The sequence below is a fragment of the Nuphar pumila genome, chromosome 15, assembly GCF_984573655.1.
Source record: "Nuphar pumila chromosome 15, dmNupPumi1.hap1.1, whole genome shotgun sequence".
In the NCBI taxonomy this organism is placed as follows: domain Eukaryota; kingdom Viridiplantae; phylum Streptophyta; class Magnoliopsida; order Nymphaeales; family Nymphaeaceae; genus Nuphar; species Nuphar pumila.
In genome coordinates, this window is record NC_143263.1 from 84,089,310 (window position 1) to 84,112,986 (window position 23,677).

Genomic DNA, 23,677 nt, shown 5'->3' on the forward strand with positions numbered 1-23,677 from the left:
GATGATAAGAAATCAATTTAATGGTAAGTTCAAAATTCTTAGGACCGATTCTGGAGGAGAATATCTTTCAAACGATTTTAAGAATTATCTTGAAACTAATGGAATTATTCATCAAAAATCGTGTCCCAAAACACCCTAACAAAATGGCTTAGCCGAGAAAAAATATAGATATATAGTTGAGACCACTATGACTTTGCTTATCTCTCCAAAAATTCCTAAAAGATTTTGGGCCGAGGCGGCTCTTGCATCCGTCTCTCTTATAAATCGTCTCCCTTCGAAAAATTTAAATAAAATATCACCTTTTGAAACTTTGTATCAAAAGAAATCCGATTATAATAGACTAAGAATTTTTGGATGCAAATGTTTTGTTCTTCCGACAAAAAATGATAAACATTCACCCAAAGCCATTCCTTGTGCATTTCTTGGTTATTCGGAAACTCAAAAGGGATTTAGGTGTTATGATGTAAAAAATGATAAACTATATGTTTCTAGAAATGTAACTTAGAAAACTTAAGTGGTTTTGAAGAATATAAACCTCATGAGGATAATGTCGATTATTCCTTCTTATTTGAATTATTATCTAGAAATGAGGATATTTCTGAAAAGAAGTGTTCCCTTATTACGGGTCGTGGATCTGGAGATCCAGACCTGTGACATTAACTTCTCATTAATGGCATTGTGTAATTTATTTTATTGTAATGAGGGTACTTTAGTACCCTAATCTTTGTAATAGCATGTTAATATAAATGGATTTACACAGCAGCTGACCCTAAGAATACAGGGTATCGGTTTTCCTCCAGCCTCTCTCTCTCTCTCTGTTTCTCAGCTCTCACGTGTGGAACGACCTGAATATTGAAAACTTAACATGGTATCAGAGCCACGCTTCAGCTGAAACTGGAATCGATCTCCAAGGTACGTCTGAAAGATCTATCTCTTCTCGATTTTCTCTTCTAAGTCAAGAAAAACTTTTTGTCTCCCCAATCTCGTCTGTTTTTCTTCTTCTTTCCTTTCCCTGTTTACGTCTGACCTAGTATCTTCTTTTCTTCTCAATATTATTCAGATCTGATAAAAAATCAGATCTATCTATATCCTTTTTCTGTCCCTTAAACTCGATCAGATCTAACGTTAATCAGATCTGATCAAACCACAACGTGGACTGATCTGACGTTAATCCCTACCTAATCTGAGTTAACTCAGAGAGGACTTAGTGACTCAGCCCAGATTTCCGACCCAAACCCTTTGTTGAATATACCTTGTTCATTGTTTTGATCACAACGTGATCTAATCACGCAATGGGGGCCCTACTTTTGATCCAGCTGCACCCTTGATCAGATCTGATCAAGCTGATCCAGCTACACCCTCATTTCTACCATTTTATCTCTTTTAGCTTGAAAGCATTGAGTCAATACCGAGTGGGAATTCATATTCACAATTTTTTTTTGTGATTTTCATATCCTATATTCAATTTCTTATACAAATCAGAAATCTGACATATATTCAATCTCTGTTTCAAATCAGAAATCTGATAGCCATTGATCTGAATTAGTTTCTGCACCAAAAAAAAAAAAAGGTTATAGAAACAGATTGTGCAGATTGTGCTGAACACACTCTTAATACTGTGAAACATGGATTCACTTCCTAGCCAGTTGGTTCTTTCTTCAAGTTTCCTCAGTCAACTCGTGTCTGAAAAATTAAACAATGGTAACTTCTTGACTTGGAAGAGGCAAATCATACCTTTCATTAGGAGTCAGGATCTTTCTGGACATCTTGATGGATCTATTCTAGTTCCTCCTGAGTTCATATCACGAGAAGAAAGAGACGACAAAGGGGAATCTACTACAACATATGTTAGAAATCCTGAATTTGTGGCTTGGATGAAAAGAGACCAAGCGCTAGTTGCTTATATTACATCTACACTGTCACAAGAGGTACTTGTAGCCATTCCAGATGACTGCAACTTTGGAACAGACTTGTTCAGACATACTCACAAGTTTCTCAGGCTAGGATTATGTTTCTTAAAAGAGAATTTCAAATGTTAAGAAAGGATTCCATGACCATCATGAAATACTTGAACAAAATGAAGGTTATCACAGATCAGCTAGCAGTTGTTGGAAGTACAATAACTGATAAAGATTTGGTACAACAAACCCTCAGTGGATTGGGACACGACTATCATATGATTGTTACTTCCCTGTTATGTTTACCTGAGCTGCCCAACTTTGAAGATCTGCGTGCAAAATTGTTGCAATATGAGATGAACCTGAAGGGATTTTCTGAAGAACCATCTATGCATACTGGGGCACAAGAAGTTCTTGCTACAGGGGTCACTTATGCACGAGGACGAGGAAGCTATGATATCAAGGGAAAAAGGAGCACAAGGGAGAAGTGGTCAAGGAGGTCGTGGATTATTGCCTACACAATCCACAAAGACAAAGGCCAATTCCTACCTGCTTTCTGTGTAATAAAAAGGGGCATATGAAAGCTAACTGCTGGTTCAATCCCCTAAATAAAGGAAAATCAACACAAACTGAAGCAAAAAGAGGCACAAACAGTACAAGGACCAACAAAGAAGTGAAGGAATTATTGCTGTCAGCTTCAGTAGAATTGAATCTGAAGCAAAATGAGCAAGGTACTTGGTATGTGGACTCTGGCGCAGCGACTCACGTTACTGGTGATGCAGGTAAGCTCCTAAAACTTGTTCCTTACATTGGTAGAAGTAGTATAGTTACTGGAGATGGATCACACCACTCTGTCTCTCATATTGGAAACTCCATTATACCCTTGCCCGAATCTTCCATCAACCTTTCAAAAGTTCTTTATGCTCCTAATATCAAGAAAAACATCGTTTCAGTTTCTAAACTTGTTGATGATATCAATGCCTCAGTTGAATTTACTCCCTCCTTTGTTCTTGTCAAGGATCTCTGCACGAAGGAGACGTTCGCTAGAGGAAAACGACAAGGCAATATGTATGTCTTTCAAGAAGATCCTTCAACACATATTCGCTCTACAGACACAAACTTGAAGCTCCAATCATCGTTGCCTTCTGAAAATCCTGGCTGTGTTTTCAGTGTCTCTGAAATCAATAAGCCAAATCTTTGGCATGGTCGTCTAGGTCACTGCAGTAGTAGTTTCATTGAAAATCTTGTTTCAAATAACCTCATTCCCAAGTCAAGTTTAGGAATAAATGTCAATGACAACAAATGTTCTAGTTGTCTCTTATGTAAGAGTCATGTCTTACCATTTCATTCTATCAATAAAAGAGCTTCAAGACCTTTTAAGACTATCTGTTCTGATGTTTGGGGACCTGCTCCAGTTGCTTCTATATCTAGAACTAGATATTATCTTTTATTTGTTGACAGTTACTCTCGCTATTCTTGGATATTTTTCATGAAACACAAATCTGAGACTTTCAAGTTGTTCCGAAACTTCCATTCCTTTGTCAAGAACCAATTTTCTGAAAACATCCTAAGTTTCCAATGTGACGGAGGAGGTGAATTCTCTTCCATTGACTTTACTAACTTTCTTCAAAGTAACAGGATAAGAAAAAAGGTGTCTTGTCTACACACCTCAGCAGAATGGGATTGCTGAAAGGAAGCATCGCCATATTGTTGAGAGTGCGATGAGCATGATGCATGACAGTAGTCTTCCGATCACTTTATGGACAGAGGCTTTTCATTCTGCAATTCATGTGATAAATCGATTGCCCATGACTATTTTGGAAAACAAGTCTCCTTACTTGTCTCTTTTTGGTGTATATCCCAACTACTATGATTTGCATGTGTTTGGTTGTTTATGCTATGTTCATGTTGACAGTTCAATGAGACATAAGTTTCAGGACAAGGCCCTAAAGTGCAGGTTTGTGGGTTATGCTGATGACTATAAAGGGTACAGGTGCTATGATCCTGTGAACAAGCACATCAAAATATCAAGAAATGTCATCTTCGATGAATTGAATTTTGATTGTCGATATACTAGTTCTTCAGAATCAAAACCTAAAGTTGAGGCTTATTATCCTTGGTTGAATTATGAACTTCTCTCAGGAGCTAGTGATGTTTGCTCAAATTGCACTCAAAAGGATAAGAAACCTGTGTCTACTGATGAAATGATTGCTCATGAAAATACAGACCCGACTTTGAATCCAGAAAGGTATAAAGGCCTTGTCTACACTCGACGAGAAAGAGAGCCGCCCACCATAGTTAATTCAGACATGGACACATCCTCTACATCCAACATCGTTGATACTAGAAGATCCACATGTTCTCGCCATCCAATTGAAAGGTGGGTCAGTTATGAAAATTTCTCATTACATTTTCAACTCTTTCTAACAGCCTTGAATAAAGAAGATGAACCCGCAACGTTCTCTCCAGCATCAAATTCCAGAAGATGGATTGAAGCAATGAATGAGAAGATGAAAGCTCTACATGAATGTGGTACGTGGGATGTCGTATCAAGACCACCTGACAGAAACGTTGTTGGTTCGAAATGGGTGTACAAAATAAAGTATAAACCAGATGGGACTATAGAGCGATACAAGGCGAGACTTGTAGCCAAAGGTTTTACACAGGAGCAAGGACAAGATTATGATGAAACCCTTAGTCCAGTGGTGAGGATGGGGACAATCAGAGTCATACTTTCTTTAGCTATTGAACATCAATGGACTATTAGCCAACTTGATGTGAAGAATGCTTTTCTTCATGGAGATTTGAGAGAAGAAGTATACATAAACAACCCACTGGTTATGCAGAAGCCAATCCTACAAAATATGTCTGCAGACTAAAAAGGGCGATATATGGATTGAAGCAGGCATCTCGATCTTGGTTCGACAACTTTTTTCTTGAAATACAAAAATATGGTTTTAAGAAATCTCTTCTTGACCACTCCTTATTTATAGTTAAGAACCAAGACACAATTACTCTGTTGTTGATATATATAGATGATATCATCATCACTGGTAATTCCAATGAGCACATTGAAGAAATCAAACATCTCTTGAATCAGAGGTTCAAAATGAAGGACCTTGGCAAACTACGATACTTTCTTGGAGTTGAAGTCGACAGTACTTCTGAAGAGATGACTCTCACTCAACATAAGTATACCATTGATGTTCTCAATAAAGCGGGTATGAAAGACTGCAAGCCCTTGAGCACTCCTAGCGTTCTTCATCAAAAGCTTAGCTCTCAAGTTGGAGATCCATTTGATAACCCCACACAATACCGTAGCATAGTGGGTATGTTACAATACCTCACCTTTACTCGCCCTGATATAGTCTACTCGGTGAATCAAGTTTCTCAGTTTATGCATGCCCCATGTGAAGGGCATATGGAAGCAGTTAAACGAATACTTCGATATCTGAAGGGAACGGTTGGGGATGGCCTCATATATCAGCGAAAGACAAATGGGCAAAATACACATGAGATAACTGTTTATTCTGATGCGGACTGGGCAGGATACCCAGATGAACGCAGATCAGTATCCGGCTATTGTATGTTTGTTGGGATGAATTTGGTTTCTTGAAGTAGTAAGAAACAAAAGGCTGTTGCCAGATCCAGTACAGAGGCTGAATACAGGTCAATGGCAGCCGCCACTGCTGAGGCTACTTGGATTAGACACTTACTGACAGTAGGAGAATCGATCTCTCGATCACTTCTTTTGTGTGACAACCAGAGTGCCATTAGTATGTCCTTTAATCCAATCCATCACAGTCGTGTCAAACATATTGAAATAGACCAGCATTTTGTGAGACAAAAGGTAGAAGATAAAGAGATTGAGCCTGAAGATCAAGTGGCGGATATATTTACAAAAGGATTGACAAAAGACAAATTTTGGATGTTAAAAGGCAAGTTGTTCATGGTTCAAGATCATGCACAACTTGAGGGAGGGTGAAAAAAAGTATTCCCTTGTTACGGGTCGTAGATTTGGAGATCCAGACCCGTGACATTAACTTCTCATTAATGGCATTGTGTAATTTATTTCATTGCAATGAGGGTACTTTAGTACCCTAATCTTTGTAATAGCATGTTAATATAAATGGGTTTACACAGCAGCCGACCATAAGAATACAGCGTATCGGTTTTCCTCCAGCCTCTCTCTCCCTTTCTCTCTCTCTCTGTTTCTCAGCTCTCATGCGTGGAACGACCTGAATATTGAAAACTTAACAATTTCTAGTGATGATGAAATGATATATGATGCCCCTAATAGTGATTTTCAAGAAATTGAGAGCTCTCCACTTCTTGAGCAAGCTATCGAAGAAGGAATATCTAATGAACCAATCACGTATACACAATCCTCGTAGAACCTTCTTCAATAAACAATCCTCGTAGAACTGAGAGAACTAGGAGAAACCCTTCTAGATTTATATCCTATGAATCCTTCTCACCTAAACATAAAGCATGTCTTAGCGCTATTCATTTATATGTAGAACCTAAGAATTTTGAAGAAGCTAAGAAATTGCTAGAATGGACGAATGTAATGGATAATGAACTTAAAGCCCTTAGGGAAGCTAAAACTTGGAATTCTAAAATTTACCTAAAGGTAAGAAAATAATAGGATGTAGATGAGTTTTTAAGGTAAAAACCAAAAGTGATGGATCATTTAAAAGATATAAGGCTCGTCTCGTCGTCAAGGGATATAGTCAAGAAAATGGCATAGATTACGATGAAACATTTGCTCTCGTTGCAAGAATGATTATTGTTAGGTGCCAAATTACCAGTCTCCAGTGTTATCAAAACGCGTCTTGAGGTGCAAAAGGCACGCCTCGCCTTGAGGCGCGACCCTTTGTGCCTCAAGGCGCAAAAAAAATATATTTTTTTACAACAAGATTTTTGAGACATAATCAACAAAGTTTTTGTAGGTTAATACAACAACAACAACAACAACAACAACAACAACAACAACGCCTTCATCCCAAAACAATTGGGGTCGGCGATATGAACCAAAAAAAAAAATCATTCTGGGTCTTCCACATGAATCCTTCTCCTCCAATCATTTCTATCCAATGCCATGTCTTCGGTGAGGTTCAAAGCATTCATATCCTTTCCTATCACCTCCATCCATGTCTTCCTAGGCCTACCCCGACCTCTTTTAACTAATATATTTTCCCATTTCTCCATCCTTCTAACTGGAGCATCATTAGGCCTTCGCCGAATATGTCCAAACCACCGTAAACGATTCTCTCTCATCTTATTTTCAATGGGTGCAACGCCTACCTTCTTACATATCTTTTCGTTCAAAATCTTATCTTTTATTGTATTTCCACACATTCATCTCAACATATGCATCTCAGCTACACTCATTTTTTGAATATGATGTGTCTTGGCAGCCCAACATTCCGTACCATATAGTAAAGCGGGTCTAATTGGCGTCCTATAAAACTTCCCCTTCAACCGCAATGGCATTCTACGACCGCACAACACTCCAATTGCACTTTTCCATTTCATACACCCAACCTTAATCCTATGATTTACATCTCCATCAATTTCTCCATTCTTTTGAATGATAGATCCCAAATATTTGAAACAGTCCTCCACCGCTATTTGTTGCTCACCAAGCTTCACTACACTCTCATCACTACTTCGTTGCTTACTAAACCGATATTCATATATTCTGTCTTACTCTTACTCAACGTAAAACCTCTTGCTTCCAAAGTCTGTCTCCATAATTCTAACTTAGCATTAACCCCAGCTCTAGACTCATCAATCAAAACAATATCATCAACAAACAACATACACCACGACACATTTTCTTGAATTGATCTCGTAAGTTCATCTATCACTATAGCAAAGAGGAAAGAGCTTAATGCATATCCTTGATGTAACCTAACCGTTTTAGGAAATTGTTTGTCACCCCTCCACAAGTGCGGACATTGGTTACTACTCCTTCATACATATCTTTAATTATACTAATGTACTTAAGAGAGATACCTTCTCCAGATCAATAAAAACCATATGCAAATCTTTGTTCCCCTCTCTATATCTCTCAATAAGTTGTCTAAGAAGATGTATAGCTTCCATAGTTGATCTTCCAGGCATAAAACCAAATTGATTTTCCGATATCATGGCAACCTTCCTCAACCTAGATGCAATCACCCTCTCCCAAAGTTTCATAGTATGACTCATGAGTTTTATACCACGATAGATTGTGCAATCTTGAATATCACCCTTATTCTTATAGAGAGGCACCAAAGTACTCTTCCTCCACTCATTAGGCATCTTATTTGTCCGCCAAATCTTGTTAAAAAGATTTGCCAACCATTCTAAACATTTCTCCCCCAAGCATTTTCAAGTCTCAATAGGTATACCATCTGGGCCAACTACCCTTCTTGATTTCATTTTCTTTAAAGCCTCTACAATTTCTTTCTTTTGAATCTTGCGCATTGAAGTCACGATTCATCTCATAAAAAGGAATGGAGATGTCTCCAAGATCCTGAGCATGACTTTCATTAAATAGCTTATCAAAATAATCTTTCCATCTCTCCTTACTCTCCTTATCTTTAAGTAAAATCCTTTGTGTTTCATCTTTGATACATCTAACCATACCCAGATCCCTCGATTTCATATCTCTCATCTTTGCAAGCCTATAAATATCCTTTTCACCCTCCTTGGTATCCAACTTGTCATAGACCTTCTTATATACCTTATCCCTCGCGTTTCAAACTACTTTTTTAGTTTCTTTCTTTGCTATCATATACTTCTCCAAATTCTCATTACCACGACTCTTAGATTTCTATAACACTCTCTTTTAACCTTAATAGCTAATTTGACATCTTCGTTCCACCATGATGTATCCTTACCTAGCGGTGCACCGCCTTTAGACTCACCCAAAACCTCCTTCGTCACCTTTCACATGCAACCCACTATCTTATTCCACATTGATTCTGCATCCTCCTCGAGACACCAATTAGCTTCCTTAGCTACCTATTCTACAAACATTCCTTGTTTAGCTCCTTTCAGTGCCCACCACTTAATTCTAGGATCTATCCTATGTCTATCCCTTTTGTGACATTTTCTAATTTTAAGATCTAAAATTAAGACTCTATGTTGTGTAGCTACACTTTCTCCCGGTATAACCTTACAATCGATGCAACAACCCCTATCTCTCTTTCTGAGTAGGAAAAAATCTATCTGACTCTTATTAACCCCACTTTTAAATGTTACTAGGTGAGTCTCCCTCTTCCTAAACCACGTGTTGGCTAAGATCAAATCATAGGACAAACCAAAATCTAAAATCCTTTCTCCACTTTCGTTTATTTCTTCTATACCATAGCCTCCATGGATACTCTCAAATCCATCCCTTACTAATGCCTACATGTCCATTAAGGTCTCCGCCGATGAAAATCTTTTCACCATGAGATATCCCTTGTACTACACCGTCTAAATCTTCCTAAAATTGACGCTTAATGGAATCGTCTAAACGGACTTGAGGTGCATAAACACTGATAAAATTAATAATATCCGTACCTACTACTAATCTAATAAGTATAATCCTATCCCCCTTCCTACAGACCTCAACTACATTATCTATAAACTCACGACTAATAACAATCCCAACTGAATTCCTATTCCTATGTATTCCTGTATACCAAATCTTATCTCCCCAAGGTTGTATCACTTTTGCTTTCTCACCTACCCATTTGGTCTCTTGTAAACATAAAATATCAATCTTTCTCCTACACATAACATCTACTAACTCTACCAACTTACCAGTTAAAGACCTTATGTTCCAAGTGGCTAACCTAATTGTATGGTCTTGAAATATCTTTTTTACTCTCACCCGTCCAACAAAGTGCGGGAACCCTTGCCTATTTTCCCCCACCCTCGGGCGCCGGTTTGACGCATCGCTTCTGGGCAATGTCCTAGCTATCCTTGCCCACTTATCACTGCCTCCGGGCCTATAGAGTACAGAGCGTCGCTTAGTAGGGAATGCCCCAACGAAATTCGCATATTGGTTCATATTCATAGGATGTGACTAAATTTTTACACAGGCTGTCACTGGCCTACCACAACCCTCCTCCGTTATCCGGGCTTGGGACAAACAGTGTATAACTAAATAGTTATGCACAGGATAAAAAAACATGGCCTAAAAATGTATAAAAAGCAAGTTTTTTTTGAAAAGAAACGACATGAAAACGCTAACAAAAGGAAAATTTGGCGGAAGTACGTAAAAAAAATACCTTGAATCGTCGCTCATCGATGAGGGCTTCCTCCATCGCCCGTGTTGGATCTCCCAAAGCGTGAAAACCCCCTCCCTGCCGCTGAGAGAGAGAAAGATAGATGTGCGGTGGGAGCTTCGTCTACCTTCGGCGACCTAGGTTCCGACGAGCTTCCTGCGCGCGCGCGAGAGAGAGAGAGAGAGAGAGAGAGAGAGAGAGAGAGAGAGAGAGAGAGAGAGAGAGAGAGAGCAATTAATCGGGTTTGAGGGTTGGGGGAAGGCACCGACGAGCTTCGTCTGCCTCCGGCGACCCAGGTTTCAACGGCCCAAAGAGAGAGAGAGAGAGTATCCAGTAGTCGAGGGTTTCAGATTGCGTCCCTGCTCTGGTTCAGGCGACCCAAAGTTTTTGTAGGTTAATCTCATATATTTTCTAGTTATTTGTAATAAGTTTGTTAGTATATTACTATATTTTAACTTTTGTTGGTTAATGTCATATATTTTTCAGTTATTTCAGTCATGTAATTAGTTTCTTAATATAGTTTAACTTTTGTTGGTTAATCTCATATATTTTTCAGTTATATAATCAGTTTTTTAGTTAATTTTATATGTTAATCTCATATTTTTTAGAATAATCTCATATATTTTAACTTTTGTAGGTCAATCTCATATATTTTTCAGTTATGTAATCAGTTTCTTAGTATATTTTAACTTTTGTTGGTTAATCTCATATATTTTCCAGTTATGTAATCAATTTTTAGTTACTTTTATATGTTAATCTCACATTTTTTAGAATAATCTCATATATTTTAACTTTTGTAGGTTAATCTTATATATATTTCAGTTATTTCAGTTATGTAATCAGTTTCTTAGTATATTTTAACTTTTTTTGGTTAATCTCAGTTTTTAGTTACTTTTATATGTTAATCTCATATTTTTTAGAATAATCTCATATATTTTAACTTTTGTTGGTTAATCTCATATATTTTCCAGTTATGTAATCGATTTCTTAGTATATTTTATCTTTTGTTGGTGAATCTCATATATTTTCCAGTTATGTAATCATTTTTTTAGTTACTTTTATATGTTAATCTCATATTTTTTAGAATAATCTCATATATTTTAATTTTTGTAGGTTAATCTCATATATTTTCCAGTTATTTCAGTTATGTAATCAGTTTTTTAGTTAATGTTAATGTTTTTTGGTTAATCTTATATATTTTCCAGTTATATAATCAGTTTTTAGTTACTTTTATATGTTAATCTCATAATTTTTAGTACTTATTTGAGATTTTCTATTTCTTATTGGTTGTTATTTCATTAATAAAGCATTTCTTTATTTATTTATATTTTTAGATATTTTTTTATAAATTTTTTAAAGTTTTCAATTTTTTTTTTGAGGCTTACACTTTACGCCTCGAGGCTTACACCTTGCCTCGGTTTTTGGTGGAGCGCCTTGCTACGCCTCAACGCTTTTCACAACACTGATTGCCTCCATTAAAAAATAGAATATATATCAAATGGATGTCAAAAATGCATTCTTAAATGAAGATTTAAATGAAGAAGTCTATATAGATGCTCCTCCGGGTATGAATGTGCCCAAGGGTAAAGTTATTCGCCTACGAAAAGCCCTCTATGGTTTGAAACGAGCTCCCAATGCTTGGTATGATTGATTTAACAACTTAATGATAGAAAATAGTTTTATTTCATGTTATACTGACACTGCTCTGTTTGTCAAGCAATTAGATGCAAGTATTATAATTTTGTTATTGTATGTTGATGACATGTTAATCAAGGTGATGATACCAAAAGAATCAGGAGCATCAAATCTGCATTGACAGAAAAATTTGAAATGTCAGACTTAGGTTTTCTGATATATTTTTTAGGCATTGAAGTTGCCTATTCTCGTAGGGGTTATTTTTTGTCTCAAACTAAACTTGCTTGTGAGGTCATTGACAGGTTAGGCATTACAAATGATAAAATCTGTGAAACTCCTTAAGTAGTAGGAACAAAAATGAAGATTGATGATGAGATTCCTTTGGAAGATCCTACTCCTTACAGGCAACTCGTTGAATCTTTGATGCATCTTAGCATTACGAGGCTAGATATCTCTCATGCAGTCCATGTTGCAAGTCAATTTCAGCATGCCACTACATCAGTTCATATAGGTGCCATTCTTCGAATTATCAAATACGTAAAGGGGACTATAAATAAGAGAGTATTTCTATCTTCATCTTCTGATTTAAATTTAATTGTGTATACTGACTCCGATTGGGGAGGTGACCCAAATAACCGTCACTCCACCACTCGTTTTTGTGTCTTTTTAGGTGAATCATTGGTTTCTTGGAGATGTAAGAAACAACAGAAGGTGTCTCTGTTTTTTAACTGAGGTTGAGTACCGAGTCATGGCAACTACAATCATGAAAATTGTTTGGCTTCGGCCGTTACTGAAAGATATGAGAGTTCTTTTTCAAAGGCCTTCAAAGCTGTGCTGTGACAACAAAAGTGCAATACATATTGCCAAAAATCACACATTTCATGAGCGAACAAAGTATATCGAAATGAACTGCCATTATGTTAGACAAGAATATCTGAAGAAAGTCATTGATCTCCCCTATGTAACATTAAAATATCAACTGACTGACTTCTTTATTAAGGCACTCTATTCTCCTAGATTCAATTTTCTTCTTGGCAAACTTTCGGTCATCACACCGTAAGTTTGAGGGGGGATGTTAAAATATAAAGTCCATATGTATATAGATATATATTTTTGTAATGCCCGATAAGGGTAAATATGTTATTTTCATTTTCATGCATATTCTCCTTAAGAATATGATTGTAATTTATTTCTTTTCTCTTTCTTTATTTTTTTTATTTTTCTCTTTTTTTATTTTCTTCTTTTTAGCCATTGGGGGGCCCACACAATAGACATTGGGCCCCTCCAACGTCTATATGTGGAGCCCCTCCAAGGTCTCCATGTGTATGTGCATTTGTGTTCTCTTGAATGTGTTGTGCCTTTGTGCACAACCGCACATTTGTTCCAAGTGTTCTTATTGTGCCTTTGTGCACGTGTTTCTCATTAACAACTTAGTGTTCTTATGTATGTTGTCTCTTTAAAGACATTTTCACCGTCCCTCACCCCTCACTCCTCACTCCTTCCACCACCACAATCCTACAACATAAACTGCCCATTTCTGGCTGGTGATTGGCTGGAAAATGGTCGGCTCGATACCACCCATGCTAGTCCGTACCAGGCTAGCCATTTTTTGGCCGATCACCGGCCTGATTTTTTTTTAAATCGACTTTGCAGTCGACTTGGCCATTTTCCGGCCAGCCACCAGCTGGGCTGCTATCTCATGGCTAGGGCGACACCTTCCCGGCCATTTTTCGTCCGGTGGCTGGCTGAAAAATGACTATTTTATTTTATTTTCATTTTTTTATGTTTTTTTAGTTATTGGCATTTCCGACCATTTTTCTCCAGCCACTGGCTGGAATATGGTCGGTCTGGTGCCTTCCAGCCAGGGTATCACCAACCCGGTCATTTTTCGGCGGGTAGTTAGCCAAAAAATGGGCAACATATTTTTATTTTTAATATTTTTTATTGTTTATCGTTTCTGGCAAATTTTTGGTCAGCAACCGATTGGAACATGGCCGGCTTGGTACCTCCCTGCCAAAGCGGTACCAGCCCAACCATTTTCCGCCAGGTGGTTGGTCAGAAAATGGCGAGTATATTTTTTATTTTGTTTTTTTTTGAGTTTTAACATTTTGTTTTATTTTTAGCATTTCCAGGCAGCCATTTGCCAGAAAATTGCTGGGTTGGTGCCTCTCGGCCAGGTCAGCATCAGCTCAGCCATTTTCCGGCCTATGGCTGGCCGGAAAATGGCTGGTGTATTTTTTCTTTTGTTCTTTTCGGTTTTCATGTTTTTTTTTTTTGGCATTTCTGACTGTTTTCTGACCAGCAGTAGGTTGGAACATGGCTGTTCTGGTGCCTCTCGACCAGGGCAGCATCAGCCTAGCCATTTTTCGGATGGTGGCTGGCCGAAAAATGGCAAGCCATTAATTATATTTATTTATTTATTTTATGAATTTATGAACCCAAAACCTAGTTTTTCATGTTTGGGGTCATCCAAGCATCAGCAACACTTTTTTTTTTGGCAAACCAAGTTTGAAGGCAAAACCAAGTTTGAAGGCAAAACCAAGTTTTTAAGAAACTTGGTTTTGCATCCTGTCACCCAAACGGGGCCTTAAGGTATGGAAATTAGATTTACTGTTGTCAATGACATCCTTGTCATGAGAAGTGGCATATGAAATTATCGAAATGGTGGCCATATTTTTCCATGTTATTCTTTTAAAGTTTACTGATTTAAGGGTTTAATAACATAACTTAAGTTATATATGATGTTCTACATTTCTCAAGAACTTTATTTCTTCTCTTGATTTGACATTGCTTCTTCAAACGATCACTGTTCTGTTTCTACTGATAAATTCTGCCGATCACTTCCTTGCTCCTTCATCATAGTGATTTTTTAAATTCTTGGCTTCTCATTTTTGCCTTCCGCCCATCTTGCTTCTTGATGCTCTGTCCACTGTGGTTCTACACTATGGTTGTTTATGTTTGTAATCATTAACTCGGAGTGGAGACCTTTTCCTGTCCTATTTATTTAGATCAAACTTTATGGCGCTAAATTTTGAAGGCACACTTAATTATGAGCTGAGAAGCATGAAAATGCTCTCTCTCTCTGTCCGGTCATATGAGGAAAATAAATTCTTACATGCATTACTATCATATGTGCATTTCTATCATATTTTTGGTTGTCTGCTTATGCTTCAATACCTTATATTTTGATTTCTACCTCAGTGTTGGAATATTACATCATGTTGCAGGTTAAGCAGGATGGATTTTTTCCTGCAGATTTATTGTTTCTTGCTAGCACAAACCCAGATGGTGTCTGCTACACTGAGGTTTTGCCTTTACTTGCTTCTGGAAATTGCTATCATTATCTTTGATTTTCTGGGAAGTAGCTGAGGTATATAAGTTGAGAAATGCTAATTATGATGCACTATGACTAAATATAATCTTGGACATCAGACTGCAAATCTTGATGGTGAAACAAATTTGAAGATTAGAAAAGCCCTTGAAAGAACATGGGACTACCTGCTTCCTGAGAGAGCGGCTGAGTTTAAAGGTAGTGCAGATTATATTTTTTTATGCTACTCATATTATTGCAGATTTGTTTAATTATTGTTCTGCATTGTGTTGTCTTACATACGTGTTGCCATTTCTGAAGCTGAAAAACTGAAGTAATATGTCTGCAATATATATTTAGTCGAGTATGTCAGAGATGGAGATCATCATCCACTGCATATTATCCTTTAGCCTGTTACTATAGGTCAGTCTTATCCAAAGTTGGTTTTCTGCAGCCACTCTACAATTCTCCATTTATTGATGACATTTTTCAACTAGAAATCTCTATGTAGAGACGCTACTGTTTTATGTCCCTGTTCTACCACAGTATCCACTGTTTTTTTCTTTTTAGTTTCTGAAGTCTGGGTTGCATAAGAATGAAGTGTGGGTATCAAGGATGTCTTTAGTGAAGTGCCTAAATCCTTAGTCAATTTGAAAAATAAGTGGGTGCACTGCTCTTTGTTATTCATTATATGGGCATGTTTTTAAGCCAGAAAATCATTTCCACCCTCTTATATATATATATATATATATATAGGTAAAAGTAGTAGATATGGATATCATGATATCATTCTTATGCTGCATATCATCCTTTAGCTATTACCTGGACCGGTATAAACTGAAGGTCATTTCCCCCAGCCATTCCATGAGGTACCATTTCTTGATTGCATTTTGACTCCAATCATAGCCATTGTCCACTATTTTCCTTTTAAAAGTTGGAGTCTGAGGTGTGCAAGATCAACGTTGGCATATTGAGGATTTTCCTAGTTGAAGTGCCTGGACTGGTGATAATCGAACATTCTGCAAATGTGTGCTGTAGCTAACGATGGTATATGAAATATTGACGAAGGCAACCTATGAAAGGGTATATGGCTGAAAAAGTGGTTGATGATATTGTTTAGAGTCAGAAGCCTTGTGGTGACATGGGTAAGCTCTAAGCATATAAATATAAGGTAGCAAATAGTAAAGAATTGTATGAACTAAATGAAAAAAGGAAACCCAACAAAGTGGCTTATATATGCAGCTAACCTTTATATATAAATAGTTTCTAGTTAACCATGATGATTCTTTGAAACATAGATCAATTTTTAATTTGGCTTACATGAATCAGCAAAGGAAAACACGTAACAGTGTTAGTTGATAGAAGTTCTATTTAGCATTTAATCAAAGATTTTGGAATAAGAAATCTAGGTAAAAGTTTCACAATAGTGCTTACAATGTTTTAAAAGGCATATTTGAAGGTGTATCAGAAGGCTTTAAGATAGATTTCTCATTCTATATTGTATTGCATCTAAAACATGCAAAACTTAGATAATGTTCTTGCTCTTTAGTCTCCATTTCAGTTTTCACTTTTTTGCCAACCATGGAGAAATGATATTGAAACGAAGGAACTTCTTTTCAGTCATCTTTTCTCTTTATTTTTAGAACGGATCCTGCATAATCATTGGCTTATTTATTAACTTGTGCTTTCATCTCAGATTTCAATTGCTTCCATTCGATACCATCATTTAACATCCCAAGCTCCCATATCCATTCTTCCCTTATATCTTGTTGTCAAACCTAATGGGGTCAGTATATCCTTTAGTGTTTTTTGATTTTTTTTCTTTTGTATATGTTTGAAAATAGTGTATATGTTAATATGATTTGATTTTTATATAATTTCAAATTAGGCGTATATAGTATAACAAAAAAAGTTATCATAGTAGATTTAGCTTTTTAACTTTTGCTTGAGTGTCAATAATCAAACTCTGACAACTTCACATTGAGTTTGGATTTCTTGGGTTGATAGCGGTAGCATCTTAATCACCCTTATCCTGACATCATTCTGTAAAAATAAAAAGAGAGCATAATGTATTAATATTTAGAAAATGGATATAATAATATCCTATTTTACATAACCTAATCCAAATTCGAAGTACGAATATTACATACTTGGTCACACTGATTCATGCGATTGGCTTACATTTTTCTTGTAATTGATTATGGATCCAACTCCATATGGATAGCTCGCCAAGCTTATGCATGTACGTTTAGATCTTAAATTGTATTATAGCCTTTTCTCACTTTCTTATTCTCCATAAAAGCTAGGTCAAACTTAATACGTGGTTGAGGTAATAGGTTACAACGTGTATATGTTGGTGAAGCTAGTTGGTTCATCTCTTGTCAATGACCTTCCGTATCTACTTATAACAACACTTTTTGCCTTTATAATTATTTTGGTTCTTTTTTCCTTATTCATCATATAAATAGAATGTAGTTGGCTTCTCATTCATTGTCAATTTTGAACAGGACACCCTTGGTTGAACTTAGAAGAGGATACCAAATTTACCATATAGTTTCCTTGCATCCTTTTTGAATGAAGAGAATGATGCCACTGATTTAATGTGTATTTTTTGGGGTATTCTGATTCAAAACAAGGCTTTGCATTTGTAAAACATTTGTAGACAGCCTTGTTATGATAGTACTTATCAAATCTATGCTGACAAGTCTTCTATGCTTCTCTTGAACTTTCATGCCCCTATATGATTATATAAACTTCTGTAATTTATTGCAGTTTTGATAGCATAACTAAATCCCATCCATTTTCCTATTATGTTAAAGCATAAATCCATCCAATGTGCTGCATTATAGGCACCAAATGAGACACTTATATTGGACCATTCTGCCTTGAAATATGCTGCAATGCCAGCAATAAACAAGTCTGTATTAGAAGGCAATAAACGAGTCTATATAAGAAGGCTTATGTTGTGGTGTCAACTGAGGAAGTGCAATCTAGAAGCAATATGAGAAATGGAGGTAAAAAGCGAGGATTTTTTACGTCTATGTGAAGTACGAACAGAGAAGTGACTCATCAATGTTTTACAAAGTTGATTAGGAAGTTTTCTAGAATTCTGAAGCAAAGAATCAAAAGGTAATACCAATATATCCAGGATTGGCTATTTATGTTGTCTCTAAGGGCCCTTCATACAATCTAAAATAACTTTTTTGTATTATATAACTATATTTATTATTATGTGTACCCGATATAAAAAATCATATGATCATATTAAATTCAAACAAAAATCATTACTACTGACTAGGTCGCTGATAATAAATACATTTTAACACAAAAATATTTAAGTTATATATAGTGCACATGTTCTAATAATTAGTAGCAAATCTTAAACACTTTTATGTTGTCTTATTCTTTACATTAATTGCCTAAAACACCTTCCATTTTAACAAAAAAAACCTTTTTAGTAAAATAATGAAAAAATTAGTAGTCATTTTTAATTTGCCCCTCAATTTAATAAAAGTATATCAACTTGTAGTTTTTTTTATATGAATCAAAGTTTCTTAAATATGTGAACATACTGTATATTTTGTGGACAAACTGCTTTTTAATGAAAGCATCATTCCTATTATCTACAAATCTCATTCCTTGGAAGCATGCTTCACATAAAATGGCCAAATTGTAAATGAGCTTTAGAAGCACAGAGTTTCTAGCTTCCAAAGAAGTGTGTTTCTAAGGATGTCTAGAAGCTTCTAGTGACCACGGTCTGACCTCGTTTTGACAATCCTGCTCTGTGTTGTCTGATAAGATTAAATGCATGATGATTCTTTGATATTAAATAACCCAAGGCTTTTCTAAACCTTTCAGCCAAAGTTTTTGAGGTGATCTTGTATAGGCTGCTTAAAAATGAAATAGGTCTGAACTTTTTGATATTCTCTGCCCTGGCTTTCTTAGGTTAAATACAATTATACGAGGATGTGAAAAGTCTTAACCACCTCTTGTCACATTCTGTGATTCTTAAATAAACCCTTCATCACTTGCATAGTGTCCTGCTTGCATCATTGAATACTTACAAGAATGAATCATGAAATATAATTATGATCATATTGTGGATTGTAGGACCAGACAGGATGCTGTAGGTGAGACTAAAGAAGATTAGAAAAACTAAAAATCAGGTTATGGGATAGAACTTCTAGGAAAAAGCTATGTGAAATTCATGTTTAATGTGTAGGTTAATGAAGAACATATTATGCTTAAGATAAAAGACCCTGTAATTCCAAATTATAATAAGTGTATGTATCTTGAATTTGATATACAACATGATCAGGTGTAATATACACCTATGTTTCTCAGTTATAGGCATTAATTTTACTCAAAATATAACAATTTATATAAAAGTCAAACATAGGTCTTTATCTGTCCAAGTACTATGGAAGGTGCCTATAATGAGAAAATATTTTTAATAACTAAATTATGAAAGATTTTCTCCTGAACTTTTGACACAAGATAATATAAAAGATAGAATTTTTAAAAATATAAGACCAAAGAAATAAGAGGTGTAATTTTGGACCCATCAGTAAAGTTCCAAAATTTGTACTGAAACCTTGAAGTTGATTTTTTGTTCTTCAGGAATTTGATTTTTAACTATTTTAAATGGATTTAAATAGGGGTTATTTGCTTATTTATACTTAAGGTATGAAGTAAATGGAAAATAAAAGCAAAATAAATATAAACAGAAAGTGATATTATATATAAATAAGTCATAAGGCCATACACAAAAATGCCCCAACCGCCCCCCTCTCTAAAGAGGCGTAAGAGGAAGATAAAGGGGAGGATGACAAAGGGGTTTAGGGATGCACAATGAACTGAGTAAGCTCGGGCTGTAAATGAGCCGAGCTTGTACATTGGTTTGAGGCTCGGATGAGCAAACAAGCCGAGCTTGATCAGCTGACCGAGCTCGATAAGGCTTAGTCGGCTCGTAAATGGGTATTTAGGTTTTCGGACCTGAGACAACCACCCCACCCCACCCCTTTAACCCTTCTCTAATTCGAGCTAGGGTTTTTTTCCCCTTTCTTCTTTCGCAAGTCGCAACACCTCACCCCCAATGGCCAACACCCCCTCGCTTGAGTCGCCTCTCCTTCGATGCCGTCCTCCGTGACATGCCTCTGATTAGTGTCCTCTGTGATCAACCTCTGTCTGGTGTCCCCCTCGCCTGAATCGCCAGAGTGGCCTCTCCACCAACAAACCTTGTTGCTCCTCCATGATCTGACTCCGATTGTCCTTTGAAATGAAAACAAGATGTGCACAATTACAATGCCAACAAAGGGCTACACAAGTGCATAATCTTAAAAGGATCTCAAATGGATCAAATACAATCTCACGAAGGAGACACAATATCACAAGAACAATATAAAAATAAATATTTTTGTATAACATCACAAAAAGCTTGTAAGAAGCTGGCTTTACAAGAGATAATGTGGCTCTTTTTATAGAGCCATACATACAAAAGGGGGAGGAAGTCCAACAATCATTGGACTGCCTCCCAACAGTCATGTTTGACTAACATATAAAAATAAAAACAAACAAAATAAAAAAACAATACAGTCCCTATTGAAGTAAAAGACCAAAATGCCCTTGATATACATATATTGTATAAATATATGTATATCAAATGTATACAATGTATTTTAGCATCCTCTGCCTTCGGCATCAGTGGAGTCAGTTTGGTCAAAAAAGGGTCGGTGGCCCGCTTCTCTAGGCCACCGATCTTCATTTCTCGTCGCCCACCAATGAACCTTGTGTTAAAATATATGTACTTATATATATATATATATATACATGATAGGGGTATTTTTGTCATTTCACATAGTTGTTTCTAGAAACAACTATTTTACTAGGTTAGTTTTTCCTTTTTAATTAAATGCATTTTTTGTTTATTTAATTTTCTTTTCTTGAAATACATTGGGGGCCACACCATAGAGTCGTTGGGGGCTCCCAACGACTCCATGTGGGAGCCCCCAATTGTATCTCACTCTCTCCTTACATTTTGTATAAATAAGGGTTCTCCCCCTTGTATTTGATTGTGTTCTCAAGCTCTCTTTGATAAAGACCTTATTCTTTACTTGTTGCCTTTTTAAGGGTTTTGTATTGTCCCATTGTGGATTTCTTACTTATATTCCTCTTGTGCCATCATGCTTGTTCATTATTGGATTTTGTTAATGCTTTTGCATTCTTGGGTTATATTTTCGCATACTTCATTACATGGTATCAGAGCAAGGTTATGCTCTTGATTTTGTTAAAGCTATCTATTGATAGATTGTGATTCGGGAATCTCTTTCATATCTCTTGCTCGTATTCTTTTTAAGTCACTATGGAGAATGAACATAAGATTGATCTATCCTTCAAGTTAAATGGCACCAACTATATGATGCGGGCATCCGCCATGGAGAATAACCTCAAGGGAAAAAAGCTTTGGGGATACGTGATGAGCTCCATTCCGAAACCACAACTCCAACTTATCAAAATGGGAGGAGGATAAGAAAAGGCTCTTAAAGGAAATGCTCGCACCAAAGCCATTGAAGATCACCAATCCAAGATAGAGGATTGGGAATGTAAACATGCAAAAATCCTTGCATGGTTTATAAACGTGGAGCTCAAGATATGTGCCAACATAGCTAAATTTCGCAAGGCAAACAAAACATGGTTTTTTATGAAAAGTATATATACCAAAGTTACCGGAAGTACCTAGGTGCATGGGGAAGCACGCTTCTCCGAAGCGCATTTCGAAAGTGCAAAACGTCGCGCTTTCAAAATGTGTAAGGAAGCGCGCTTCCTAAAAACGGGAAGCGCGCTTCTCCCACGCTTCCCCATTTTTTTCGCTTCCCCCTCGCTTCCGGTTTGCTTCCTAGGTCGCTTTCGGTTCGCTTCCTAGGTCGCTTCCGAGACGGTTCGTAATTTTCTTCTAAGTCATCCAACGCTTCCCGCTTCCTAAATTTTTGAAATTGCCTCGCTTCCCGCTCCCACTTCCCGTATTGCTTCCCACTACTACTTCCCTGACTGGTAACTCTGATATATACTCTAAAAGACCTTGCAAGACAATTTTTTCTTCAAGAAAAAATTTGTACCATTAAGGGGACATGAGTGTTCGTGATTATTGTAGCACCCTTAGTCCCTTGTGGGATGAATTATTTCTTCTAGAACCCAAGTGGATTGCTAGTGAGGTTGTTGAGCTTAGAAGAAAACAAATGAAAAAAAAACTTTTTCTAATTTTTACACGGGCTTAGGCCCGAATATGAACAAGTTAGTTCTTCTCTCCTTTATAGATCTAAGCCTCTTCCCTTAGAGGATGTTGTTGCCGAAATATGCCAAGAGAAAACTCGTCTTGGCATGATAAAAGGAGGAGATGAAGTATTAGCCGTATCCAAGCCCAACAATCATGTTAAAACTTATAAATCTCCACACTTTGGGAGGCAAAATGGCTATAATGGAGGCTATAGGAAAGCCATTTGCCATCATTGCCATGAGTAGGGACATATCCGGCCTAATTGTCCCAAGTTATATAAAAATCTAAAGAACAAGGTTGCTTCCGTCGAAGAAGCTACACCAAGAAAGGACGAACCAACCAAAGGAAAGGATTTCTTTTCGCTTCCTCAGTTATCGGAGGCACTTCAAATTCTACTCAAATCCTCATCTACATCGGGTGTCGCAATTGCCTCTTCTTCACCTCCAAGTATGTCTTCTTGGATCCTTGACTCGAGCGCCTCTTTTTATGACACCTCTTGAGAATGATTTATCCGACTTATGCACTAATTCAAAAACCTCTTATGTTTTAACTGTCGATGAAACATCTGTACAAATTAAAAATGTTTAACTTTAAATTCTTCTAAAAACTTTTTTGTGCCAAATGTAAGAGTTGTTCCACGACTAAATTTAAATCTTCTTTCCGTTTCTCAAATTTTCGATCATCGATGTGAAATCTCGTTCTCATCTAAGGGTTGCTTGGGCAAGGCCATAGGAAGGGAGATCTCTACTACATGAACTATTTAAATCTTCCTACCAACTCTTTTTGTAATTATGTTCAACATAAAAATATTGGACATCAAAGTTTCTCTAAAATGTACCTTTTGTCCTTTGAAAAAAAATTTTCTAATGAAAAAAATTTTGCTTGTAAGGAATTGTATCTTTGGAAAAATGAAATCCACTCCTTTTCCAAATAAAACTTTTGTTTCTAAGAGACCTTTTGAATTAGTGCATTCAGATGTTTGTGGACCTTCTCTTATCGTATCAAAATGAGGATACTCATATTATATGACCTTTATCGATGATTTTACTAGATATGTATGGATATACTTTCTTAATTTCAAATCCGATGTCTTCTCCATTTTAAAAAAATTTCATATGATGGTCAAAAATCAATTTTCACTTAGATTCGATTTGGGTGGTGAATATTTGTCAAATGAATTTCAAAGTTATTTATAATCAAATGGAATTTGTCATAAAAATCATGTCCTAGAACCCCCCAACAAAATGGATTCGCCGAAAGGAAACATAGACATTGTTAAATTGTAATTTATAAG

General features: G+C 36.5%; 1 protein-coding gene across 2 annotated transcripts in view; it reads left to right on the forward strand.

Annotated features, from left to right (window-relative positions):
- ALA3 (aminophospholipid ATPase 3) overlaps nucleotides 1-23,677 on the forward strand; it is a 177,269-nt gene that overhangs the window by 37,915 nt on the left and 115,677 nt on the right. For both annotated transcript variants that reach the window (XM_089989343.1, XM_089989344.1), the window contains exons 6-7: nucleotides 15,028-15,105; nucleotides 15,233-15,329. In XM_089989343.1, coding sequence (XP_089845469.1) covers nucleotides 15,028-15,105; nucleotides 15,233-15,329 — 175 coding nt within the window. The remainder of the gene's footprint in view (nucleotides 1-15,027; nucleotides 15,106-15,232; nucleotides 15,330-23,677) is intronic.